General features: G+C 36.5%; 1 protein-coding gene across 2 annotated transcripts in view; it reads left to right on the top strand.

The window, feature by feature from the left end:
• The window catches only part of DPP10 (dipeptidyl peptidase like 10), a 440,873-nt gene that overhangs the window by 374,713 nt on the left and 53,709 nt on the right, over positions 1–12,451 (top strand). For both annotated transcript variants that reach the window (XM_053947934.1, XM_053947933.1), the window contains exons 6-7: positions 4,962–5,014; positions 5,114–5,195. In XM_053947934.1, coding sequence (XP_053803909.1) covers positions 4,962–5,014; positions 5,114–5,195 — 135 coding nt within the window. The remainder of the gene's footprint in view (positions 1–4,961; positions 5,015–5,113; positions 5,196–12,451) is intronic.

Here is a 12,451-nt window from a genome sequence, read left to right as displayed (position 1 = left end):
TTGGGTTCTCTCATCACTTTGAACTTCCTAATAATTAACTTGTGCCTGTGAAGCAATAAAAGCAGTTTTTTGATCTTTCTTTTTTTATGAGTAATACTCTTTGGGAGGGATCCATATATTGCAGGAGTTTAAACCTTATCTAGGTAAGGTTGATTATTTTGTGTCCAAATCTGATTAAATTCTTTAACTCATAGAACAAGAATATAGTCATTTTTCATTCAGGTTAGTAGTCTCTTAAAATACTAGATTTTATTTTTCATGGGATCAGAAGTGTAAATTAACCCATAAAAGATCTGATATCTCACTGGTGAATCGGAGAGATCGGCATGGTTTTGAACCTTATCTGAGAAACTACCTCTCTTTCCAAAGCAGGGTATGTGTTTGGAGATAAGTGGGATGGGAATGATGGTAAACACTGCAATTTCAGTTATTTAATGAGTTTCTGCAGCTTTATTTTTTCACTAATGGGAAGAGCTTGGCTTGTAAATAGTATGTTCTTTTTGCTATGTACAATACAAATAGATGGATATCCATGTTGTGTGCAAGAGATGGACACCATTTGGCTGTTAAGCTTTGGAATAACTGAAAGTATTACTGCAGGTGCTGAAATTTTCTCTCACCTGTTATAGTTCTTGCACAGACTGAGTGCTTTAATGCCCTGTGAGATGCATTATTGGAAACTGAAAGGGGAATTTACAGAGTGTAGCAGCACTGAGAGCTGCAGTGAGGAGTTCAGATTGCAGGTGTCTGTTTGGGTGGAAATAAAAATACCAGACAGGCACTCCACTACTTTGCAAAAAGCTGTACCAGCAAGAAGGCATCATTACTGCTCTAAATAAATAACACATGAAAGATTGTAATTGGTTTATAATACAGGAAAGGGATAAAGGATGCATCAAGGTGTTTGGCATGCCCGAGCATTTTGGGATTATAGCACTGTGAGGTTCTAATGTCATCAGCTCTCTTCCATTTCCCTGGAGCTGAGAGCTCTCATCACACCATAAAAATACTGCTGCTGAGGTTTTCTTGGCAGCTTTTTAGCAAAAACACTATTCTGCTGAGAAATGTTTTCCAAATTACCCAGGGACAGTGAACTGGATCTTTTCTGTAATGTTTTGCAGAATTAGTGGTGTGTGTTTGGCAGAGTGTATAAGGCAATTTTCTTGCATCTTGTTGGGCTATGCACTGAGTTCCATGGAATTATTTCATTTTTAGAACTGCAAGAACAAAAAATAATTCCTTGAAAGGTAGAGAATAAAGGATACATGAAACTCCAGAACTCAATTGTTGAAAGAGTCACACCTTCATCTAAATGTGTCGTCTAAAAGTTCAGATCATGATTGATAAGTGTGTTTTTTATTGCTGGCTGTTAGCTGAGTAATAGATTGTTATTTCAATACATTTTGACTGGAGCAATTTGTCTTGAAATACTTTTGGCACCTTTTTCTTTTAGGTCCTTTGTAATGGAGTTCTGTAATTTCATTTTTTTTCATACACAAATGCAGCTAACTTTTTCAGTGTTGAGCAGCACCAGATGAAAGCTTGTCATCACTTTATAAACTGATAAAAGAATGAATTCAGAAGAAATATTTAATATGCAATGCTTGTTACCGAGTGCATTCTGTGGCAAAAGAAAAATTAAATAAATTGTACTGAGGGGGAGGTATCCTGTCTGTCTGATCTAAAAAGCGATTTTCACAGTTCTTAACATTGCAGGGAACATTTTCCAGCTTATCATAATAAAGCAGGCAAGTTATTTACTTGCCAGAAAGGCCTGAACCCTAGCAATCATCCATGCCACTTCTGAAGTGAAGGCTCCTTGCAGTGCCCAACCTTAACATGTATAATTATTTTAATAAATTATACCAGGCCATTTTCCTCTTTTTGTTTTCCTCAGCTGACATTACACTGCAGAAATTGCTGTAATGCATTTAATATTTTAAAAGGCTTTTCTCTCCTACATTGCTTTTCTTCTTAGAGATGTTTCATGTGTCCATAATCATTATCTGATTCACTCTGTATGTAGAAGATGAGTATTTTTCACTACAACCAAACCCTTTTCCTCAGTTTCACATCTCATATTTGGTCAGCTGGAGCAATTCAATGTCCATGTTTAAATATTAATCTTCATTCAGTCTTTTGATAGCACCTGGGTTAGAAGGCATGGAGTACAAGAAATGTCTGAGAACATTTTGGGATATGAATGGTTGCACTTTGGGTTTGACTTGCACACAAGTAGGCAGCCTTCGCTGTAAATTCACTGCAAGAGGAGTCAGTGCTGCCTGAGCTTTAGTCTGGTTATTGGAAAAAATTACCAGGTTTTGGTGTTTTGTTTTTTTTTTTTTTTTTCTGCTTTGCACATCCTACAATTCAGGAGTTGCAGGGAATAATTGCCCAAGCCTCTTCTACAGAGGACACAATTGGTGACTGTGTGGGAGGTTTGATCCTGGTATTTAGAGGGTTGCTGCTACGCCTCCCTGTGTGCCAGATGTTGTGTGATGGTGTTAGGGAAGAGCTGTGTCCCAGCCATGACACAGCTCTGTGCAAGAGGAAGCCAAACAGGTTGAGCCTTTGTACAAAACTACAAGAGCCTCCTAAGCACTTTCTATAAGAGCCAGACTAGGAAAAGAAATATTTTCTACATCATTTTTTGTTGATTTCATTTCAACAGGGATTGTGTTTCAGTGTGTGGCTCTTGCAAGCAAGATGAATTAGGAAGCTTCACACTTGTAATTTATACATGGTGTTTCTGTTAAGAACTAAAACTAATATGAATAAATCGAGTAAAACGTCAGCACCCTGTCTGAACGTGACCTCACTGTAGTGTTGGTCTCCACTAGAAGTGGAGCTCTTTTAACTTTTTTCAACAGATATTAATGTTTCTGCGTAAATGTTTAGACAGAAATGTTACACAAGGCAGGAGCAGAATTTCCACATGATATATGAAGTGTTGTTCTTGTTGTTACAGTATATTTTCTGTTTAAGCTGTCAGAATGACTTATTAGTTAAGCATTTCTTGCTGAAATATATTCTGTCTAATAATTTTAAATATTCCTATTCAAAATATTTATCAACCCTCCACACATTATCTTTGATACAATTTTCCCTTTTCCCACAAGGGCAAGAGACCCATTTCTCTTCTTTGTAACTGGCTGCTGGCGAGTGCCCCTCTGGGTAATCTCTGGCAGTGCACACCCTGTGCAGAAACCACCATGATTTGTCCCTGTTTCAGTCACACTCCTCAGAAGAGTGACAAAACAGTTTATCTTAAGCTGTAATATAAAATATAAAAATGTTTGGGGCATACTTATTAATATATGTATGATTCTTACTGAAGCAACAGTTCTGACATTAAGCACAACAGACTTGGAAAATGGAAATTATTTTTATCTCAAAGGGAAATTTTATAGAAGGGGTATTCAGCTGTTGCACAAAGTAGAGTTACTAATCTTAAAAATCTTTGTGGGGTTCTTGCTGTAACAGCCAGCAAAGATGTAGGGCATGCTAAATTATTGGCATGTGTTGGCAGGGAACTAATAATGAGAAGGGAGTCAGTGGAAGGATGTTTCATATGGATCTGTTATTGAATGGCCTCCAGGCAAAATAACAACCTCTGAAACCCTCTTGTGTGCCATAGTGACAAATTCCAGTGGCTCTGTCCATGTAGGATCCCCTTTTGCCTGTTCTCTTTGAAGGAGACACTGAAAGATTCCCAGAGCAGAAAATATAACCTGGAGAATTCCATCACATGTAGCCATGTCAAGGTTTTGGCTTTACATCTGTAGCTGTCCCCATCTAACTGGGATTAGCCTGTGCAGAAAGAAATCCTTCACATGCCCAGCAGAGATGCTGTAACTGTAGACATGAAGCTGCAGTAAGTCTAGTGGATGTAATCTAACATTTTTTTCTGACAGAAGTTTCCATTAAAAAGATTTTTGCTTAGTTCAGTAATTATTGGCAAATATATTTCATGTTTCAAGACCATGAAGCAATTTCAAATAATATTAAAACTAATACTGTGGAATTATGGTATTTTCATGATACAAAGACATAGAGGCAAAAAATGAGTTAAGTGAAAACCAATCACTCAATCCTGGAAGAGAGCAAAATGTCTGTTATTCACTTTGTGTGTAAAGACTAATGTTTGACTAGAGAGAATATGTAATTGTTTGCTTTGATTTGAGCCCTTTGGTGTGGTGGTCCATCATGTTACACACTATAAGTGCTCTTTTATTCTGTTCAGAGAATCCTGCAGGTTTGAGTCCAGAAGTCACTGGTAACTTGAATGAGAGAGTTAGTTCTCATAGTTCTTTCTTTTACCCAAAATATCAAAAAACCTTCAACAGACTTTTCCTGAAAAGCAAAGGAAGTCAGCCAAAATCAGACCAAAACTTACTTAATGAAAGTCACAGCAAACAGAGCCCCTCTAAGTACAGAGTTTTTCTGTTCTGTGAGCCATACCTGGGAAATCCTTCAGGCTGTTCATAGCAGGTGGTCAGAAAAGTACCATATGAGCCTGTATTTGTATGCATTTCAAGTAGAATAACTGTGATACCTGTGCAATCATTTTGATACAGCATGATGAAGAAAAAAAGTGATTTTTTTTTTCCCTGATGTCTATTCTCAGTGGATTTTTTGTTTTGGGTTTTTTTTTGGTGAGGGAAAGTTGTTTTTATTGTTTTGGGTTTTTTTTAACAGGAATGCAGATTTTTCTAATTGGGACATTTTCTGTGCAGTTGTACTGTTACAGTGTCTGGTTAAATTAACAGGTGAATATGTGTGTCCTTCCTACAGCTTTCAAAACCTGGTTCAGGTCTATTGGTTATAGTTAATTCAGTAAAGCCTTCTTTCAGTAATAAAGATGTCAGTGTTTACAGGGGTTGAAAGACTGTGATTGCCCTCATGGTAGTCTGTGTTTAATACTGTATTTTGTGTTGTAATTCTTATTTTTTTTTTAACAGGTTTTTCATTATTCTTATACAGCTTCATATGTGATTTATAACATACACACAAGGTAGGTCACATTGTTTTTTCCATACTGTGTCATTGTCAGTGGCTCTATGCATGAGGTGATGCCAGTGTGTTCAAGTAAAAATGTTTCCCTTTTTTCAAGGGAAGTTTGGGAGTTAAACCCTCCAGAAGTAGAGGATTCAGTTTTACAGTATGCAGCCTGGGGTGTTCACGGACAGCAACTGGTAAGCACACTCATTAAAAATGTATGGACTCTAGACAGACTGACGTAAAAACAAAACTGAAAGCCTTAAAATAAGTTGTATTGTGTGTTGCTGCACTATGCTAGTATGTTCCTATCATAGCTTTTAGGAGAGCTCTATTTATTTGTTCATTTTTTATTAAAAATATGTTTTTCCAGGCTGACCCCCAATAAGCAAATGGTACAGTTGTTGAAAGAATCACACCTTCATCTAAATATGCACTCAAGTGATTTTCAGGATAACCATCTTTGTGGCTACTGCTATGTGGGACAGAACATTAAAGTTGAAAAGTTTTCTTTTAAGTGCAATATCAATGAAAACTTTGGGCAAAAGCAAAAGCTTAGCATCCAAATGTGATGTGATAGACTCATGAAAAGTGCTTTCATTTCAGTATGAAAATTACTGCCAAGGTCAGCTGTGCTGCATTGAATTCATAATAATTAAATGAGATGCCATGTTTCATGTATATTTTTTTTCCAGAAGTTTTACCATTTTTAATGAACATTAATCATCCATGGTCACCATAACCAATGTCAATATAAGAAGAAAAAAAATTGTGGTTTTAGAATAGCAATGATTTTAAGCTGACCTGTGTTGGTAATTGAAGGCAAGAGACTGATTAAATCTTCAATTCTGCATAAGAAATTCAGATAATCCTTGTTACAGTGTTCTAAAAAGCTCATTAATGCCCTCAGGCATGATCCCAGGGCCTCGCTGCACATCCAGCTTGTTCATGCAGAGAGGCTGTAAGCTGAATGTCTAGAGAATATACCCTGTTGCTTTATATCATTCATCAAGATGATTAGAAAGTAAAAAATGTTTCTCGTTGGAATATTTTGCATTAAGGAAGTGGAAGCAGGTGAGAAAAAGTAATTGGAACATGCTTGGTATGTTTTAATAATTAACCACATTAATTTGTTAATAATGAGAGCATGGCAACAGGATTAGTGGTAATATACATAGGTTATTTACCAGGCAGCATTAGGGAATGTGGTAAACAATGTAGGTTGTAGTAGAAAGGAAAACATTAAAAATACTTAAGAAATATTTTAATTAAATTGCAGTTTGTAAGATTACTTTGTGCTGGACAGAGGATCTGGTCATTTGTCTGTACTGATGAGAGGATCAGTAATCTAAAGTAGAATGAAAATCAAGTGCAGTGATTACTGAGAAGATATCTTTTTATTTTCCTGAGATGTCTCATAAGAACAGGGTCAGATTTACCAATCATAAACCTCAGAAAAAGAAATCAAAATAATTCTATCTTTAAGTGTTTGGCCTAAAATGTCATTCTGAAAATATGTATGGATCCTTTCAGAGGTGGAGTCCTATTACATCACAGAACTGCAAAAAAAATAGGTGATCATTTTAGATACAACCTTAATTATCCAAATTTGAAAACATTGGCGTAATTCATACTTGAGCGAGGATAACATTACTCATCTTTGTTAATGTCCCTAGTAAAGTTAATGTCATGCTTTTAAAATATCTGCTCTACTGTGGGTTTTATGGTGCCATATGGTCTGCAGAATTAGGAAATAATAATTTTGAACACAAAATCTTCTGTGCACTCTGAATGGCACCGAGTGTTGCCATAGAGATGTACACCTGCAGGAACAGTCTGCTGAAGGTGACTTTAGGAATGCCAATTAGAAGGATGTCCTCTTGAAGCTGTTCATGTGGCAGAAGGAGGTTTCCAAAGTGACAGAAGTGCCTTGCTGCATTGCCCTCCCACTTCAGCAGCAAGCCAAAAATGTAGAAGGAGCATGAATGAATAAAGACTGTTGTGAGTAATAGTTGTTGCTGCTGTCCAAAGGAACATCTGCCTTGAGCAGAAGCAGGACAGAGAGTTCAGTCCAGCAGAACAGGTTAGGCAGAGGAAGATGCGTGGCTGAGGACATACTGCCACAATGGTTCTGGTTTAAAATTTATCATTGGAACAAACACTGGATTAGTGGGTTTTGAGTAAAATAGTACAGGAGGCAAACAGCAGTGAAACAGGACACAGAGGGAGGTGTAAAGGGAGAGATCCAATGACGAAAATTCATCAGTAGCTATCCATGAAATATACCTGGGTGCAAACAAAGCTGCAGTCTCGTAGACCCATGCTGCCAAACACACTATGAGTGGTTGATTTGTCTTTTCTGTGGAAACAGTGATAATTCATGAGTAAAACAAGCAATGAAATACTTACTCTAAATAAAATAATCATAGTGTATTAACCTGGGTAATAATCTCCAAGAGCCATTCTTTATAACTGAAGAACAAGTGGAGAACAGTTGGAGAAGATATTAATTTTATATACAAAAATTTGATGTAGAAGCACCCATGACATGAGCTGTGTGTCATCACAGATAGAGTTTACGTAGTTCTCTAAAGTGAGGAGGAATATCCCCCTCCATCTGTGGTGCAGAAATGAATAGCAATACTATAGCCAGGACTGGTCAGCAAAATTAGCACAAAATGTGAAACACGAGGTGCAGGTATGTCTGACTGAGCAGATCCCAACTTTACACTATAACTATTTGGAAAGTCCTGGATTAAATCCAAATTATAGGAGGATAACACATGGACTTGGATCAACTGTTTTTGATAGGCTATAGTGTAAAATAAGATGTTACCAGTCCACATTTCTGCAGATTTTACTAACAGTACAGCCCACATGATTATCTTAAAGTATTCCAGTGAGGAGGAGCTGGCAAGATGTTCAAACAGTTAATGTAAGGTTTTGAAGGAAAAAAAACCAGGAAGGAAAATACGTATGAAGCCACAGATTGCTTATTGCACAGATGGAATATGACTGCAGTAAAATCAAGTATATGCAGTATTTTACATCATTGTGGAAAGCATGCATCAGTCTAGGTTTACTGTTAGGGATAATTTCTGGGGCTGTCTAATGGGCCCCAGAGGATGCCCCATGTGGCTAGTGAAGAACAGAGTTAGTTTTCTGTCAGATGCCAGGTGACTGAGCCACAGTGCCATTGTTTTCCAGCTACCACAGTGGTTGCAAGTTATTTCAGTTCCTTGCTATTTACCTAGAGTAGAGGGTTTTGAGTGATTAAGAGGAAAGCTCAGAGAAACATCTGCTGGTTGAGTCATGACATTTTGGTGGTGAAATTGAAAATGTTTGCCACTGGGGAGAAGAAACTTTTATCTAATGAATTAATGTCTCTTAAGGTCACATAGCTCTTAAAATGGGAACTTTTTTCATGGTCACACTCTTTAAAATGCTGCCTTTTAACTGTGTTAGAACTGTGCCAGATCTAAAATACCATTTCTGTGTCATAGTATGTTAGGGAGCTATTCATCTATTTGCCAAACATTACTCATGTTTGATTAAAGTTGTGCAAGTCATTAGTTGATTATCTCTTTATCTCGCCTCCATAGAATCTATCGCTGCAGCATCAAGTAATTCCAAGAAAGACAAACCCAACTAGAGATCTAATTTCTTTCATCAACATTTTTCTGCTTCCAGTTTATTGATTAAATACCTCACTGCTTGTGTCTGAGAAGGAGATATCCCATAGCTGGTGGGAAGGCTTTACTGAGAAGAAGAACATTTTGGGGTTTTTAAAGGGCCTCTCTTGTTGAAATACCCAGGTTTCTATCCAGTGTTCTCCTTTCTTGAGCCTTATCTTCTCCAGTAGTTTGTAGCAAAGGTTTTCATGTGTTTATGCTGGACCTGGCTTGTGTCTGACACAGGGGAGACTGCTCTGGATCTGTCTGAAGGGATGTATTGCAGTAGGAGCATGGATATCAAAGTTCAGGCTGGAGATGTCTCCAGTGTTTGCAGTGCTGTATTTAAGTGTCTGTTGACACTCTTCTGCAGTGTTCTTCTGCAGTGCTCTTTGTGATACAAATAGTTCTTCTGTTCAATTATTGGGTGGGCTACTTCAACTAGCTCCCCGTGAAGCATGGTTAGAAGTTGTTCAGTTTGACATAGCTTTTTCTTAAAAGTTATACATAGTTTTTTTTTTTTCCTGCCTTGGTGGTAGTACATGTTGTTTATGTTGTATAAAATACCTTATTTCACCTTTGTGTTATTTATTGCAGTAAACTCGTTTTGATATATTAAGGGATTCTGAGGGGAGTTTGAGTTACATATTTGGATGGATCAGTACAAATAATGATCTATTGACTTACAGATGAATGTCTATGCATAAATTAATACATATTTTAACCAAACATAAATGAAGAAAATTAATAAAACTATCCAGAATATTAAAGAAAATTATTTTTTAGAAGCTTTGTCAAAAATTGATGCTACCAACAAAATATAGCACTATCAAATGGTAGGACTGAAGATGAGCCTTTACAATGCTTTGTTTTAATTCGGGTCATCACTGAGTCAAATTACTTATTAGGCTGTATACACTAAGAAAAATTTGGTGATTGTAGCTGAATTGTGGATTCCGGATGATCTCATCAATTTTTAGAAAGTACTTTAAATACTAGAAATCTGTAAGTTGCCTCATCTTCCAAAAAAACAACAACAACAAAGGCTACTCACAAATAATAGATCTTAGAAGCTGAAGCTTTTACATAAAGAATGAAAAAGATCCAGTGAAAGAGGACCTCACCTTGTATTGAAGCTACCTAAAAAACATAAATAAACCAGAGCAAAATCTGCTTTAATTACTGTTAATAAATGTACCATTTCAAGAACTCTCTGCCCTTTTACTCTGTGATCACTCATCTTATCTTTATCCTTTTGTCATATTTGGGGCTTCAGTTTCCCTTCACACCCCCATCAATACCTATTGCCCCACAAAAATGCAAGTATCTCTCAGACTGCATTAACATGACATTACCTTACAATTGCCTTTTGCCAAATTTTAGCCTTTTTTCCCCAATGGCTTTCAAAGACAAATAGTGCAGCAGCAAAGTTCTTTGATGATGTGTTATTTTCTGTGTACTCAGATAAGCACTGGACTAATTTTAGTAATTGAGGAATTAGCAGGATTGTTCTCAGACAGTTACCTTGCTCAACACATGCTTTAACAGCCATTACTTGTTGAAAGCTCCATTTACTGTTTGGTCTATCAAGGTAATGTACAACTGCTATAAAACATGGTAATTTATCTTTCTGTAAAATATTTGCCATGTGTTTTCTTTTTTGCATAATTAGTGCTGTGGGTACTTGGCACCCCCTCCTGGCAAGAACACTTGCATATGCAAATGAAGTAAAAGCTTAATTAATGCTAATGAAGTAAGTCCTAAATAAATATATTTATTCTGCTGGTTTTATCTGCAAAGTTTTCTGCTCTTTTGACTTACTGTATTTTAGATGAGTAACTTAAAATTACATATGGAAATGTCAAGGCTTTATTTCATCTTTCCTTTTAATGACTATGCTAATGAGGCAAATGGCAATGAAACTGAGAGGAAAACGTCTGCTTGAATTTATTCTGAAAACTAGAAATAAACAAGAACACTTCAATGTGACATTAACCTCAGGTATGATACCTCATTTAAAATGCATGAGGGGTTCAATTACCAAACTTCTATAGTTCAAAGTACATTTGGAGGTCCTTTGTCCTGCTGAGGATGTTTCTCTGAAGGGAGGGAACTGTGGTTGAGCACTGCCCACCCAGTTGAGTCCACCGAAGAATTGGAGTTACGTAAAAGACTTAAACTTTCTTCCTACTAAGCTACTGCTACACATTGAATTTTTCTCTTGGATTTGTCAAACTACCATTGTAAAATCTAAATGGTTTTTGCCTTTTAATTTAAATTATTTGATTCAAACTGTCCTTAAAAGAAAAAAAAAATAGTATGAGTTGCTCTGAAGGTATTCTACCGAGCTATGAATTTCCATTATGAATTTCTGGGTGCTTACTCCACTTAAATATGGATTGGAGGAGCATTTAATGCATGTTCTTTAGTTCCAAAAGTGATACTCCATCTGAAAGCTTCCCATCTCAGAAAAGGGGAATGGAAAATGCAGCCAGAAAACAAAAGCAGTTTGGCAAAAGAGGAAAAAGTACAGTTTTACTTACGAAGGCTGGATATATTCAGTAAAAGTTTTGTGAGCTCTAGAGACCACTACAGCATTATAAATGGGGCAAGGCTAAGTTGAGCAAAGAAGTTTCTTCATCAGTTTGCTTGGTGAAATACAACAAACATGTTCTGGTATCAAAGGCAGTTTAAAATTATGAGTATTAAGGGTTTGATATTGCTGGCCCTTTGTGGGAATAGCCACTTGGCTGTATCTGAAAGAGGTGAAGAAATAATGAGAAAATTGTATGTTTTATAGGGGCATTATTCCTCTGCCTCTGTTTTTCATGTGAAACAGTAAAAGGCCCAGCAGCTTTATAGTGAATAAATCAAGAGAGGAGATAAAAGATGTTTCCTCTCGCTGGTTCTTATTCGGTTATCACTGACCTAGCATGCAGCTAATATTTGAGTCAATACGGAAGCCCTGCACCCAAGTAATGCATTTTTTTATCCAGAAGAAAATATATTGGAAATTTGATACATCATTGTGCTAAAACTCAAATTATTTTTTTCACATGGTTACTTATATGGGTGTGTATGTGTACATATATATATATATATATATATATGTATATGTATGTATGTATATTTCTTTACATACAGTCCCACAAAGACACAGAAACAAGTATGGAAACATATGTTTGATAGGAGCAGTCCTAAGGACCTTTCCATGTAGCAGCCTGCGGGGAGCAATGAAAGCAGCAATATTCACCTCTCATCGTGTTGTTCAACATGTCCGTGTGTAACAAAGCATATCTGAACATTCACACTTCCTTCTGTTAGCTAATATTAACTGCGAGTCCAATGGCTCATAAAATAGGGCTGCTGTGCTTCTTGTGTGGAAAATGTGTGGCTTCCTGTAATGCAGAAACATGAAAATTATGTTTCAGAACTCTGAAATTCTTTGGAAATAGCCACCCATAAAAACTGAGAAGTAGAGGTTGAAATTTGATGGAATCCTCAGCTAAACTGGAGTTGGAAAAGATTGGGTTTTATTATGGACGGTATTTCTATATAATTCCAAAATCCTGCCCAAAACCACTGCATGCTTACATGTGTTCCTGGACAATATAATCATGTAGTCATTTCATATTTAGCAATTAAAAAAAAAGCTGTACCACAGGATGGGATGGAAAATTTGTCATATCCATCTTTTGGCAATGTAATGTAAATTACAGTTTTATCTGGCAAATAAGAAAAACAAAACAAAACAAACAAACAAAAAAAAAAAAAAAAAAAAA

This window comes from Vidua chalybeata, chromosome 7, assembly GCF_026979565.1.
Source record: "Vidua chalybeata isolate OUT-0048 chromosome 7, bVidCha1 merged haplotype, whole genome shotgun sequence".
Taxonomy (NCBI): Eukaryota; Metazoa; Chordata; class Aves; order Passeriformes; family Viduidae; genus Vidua; species Vidua chalybeata.
The sequence above is the reverse complement of the archived record's forward strand: the minus strand, read 5'-3'. Positions and strand labels throughout refer to the sequence as shown.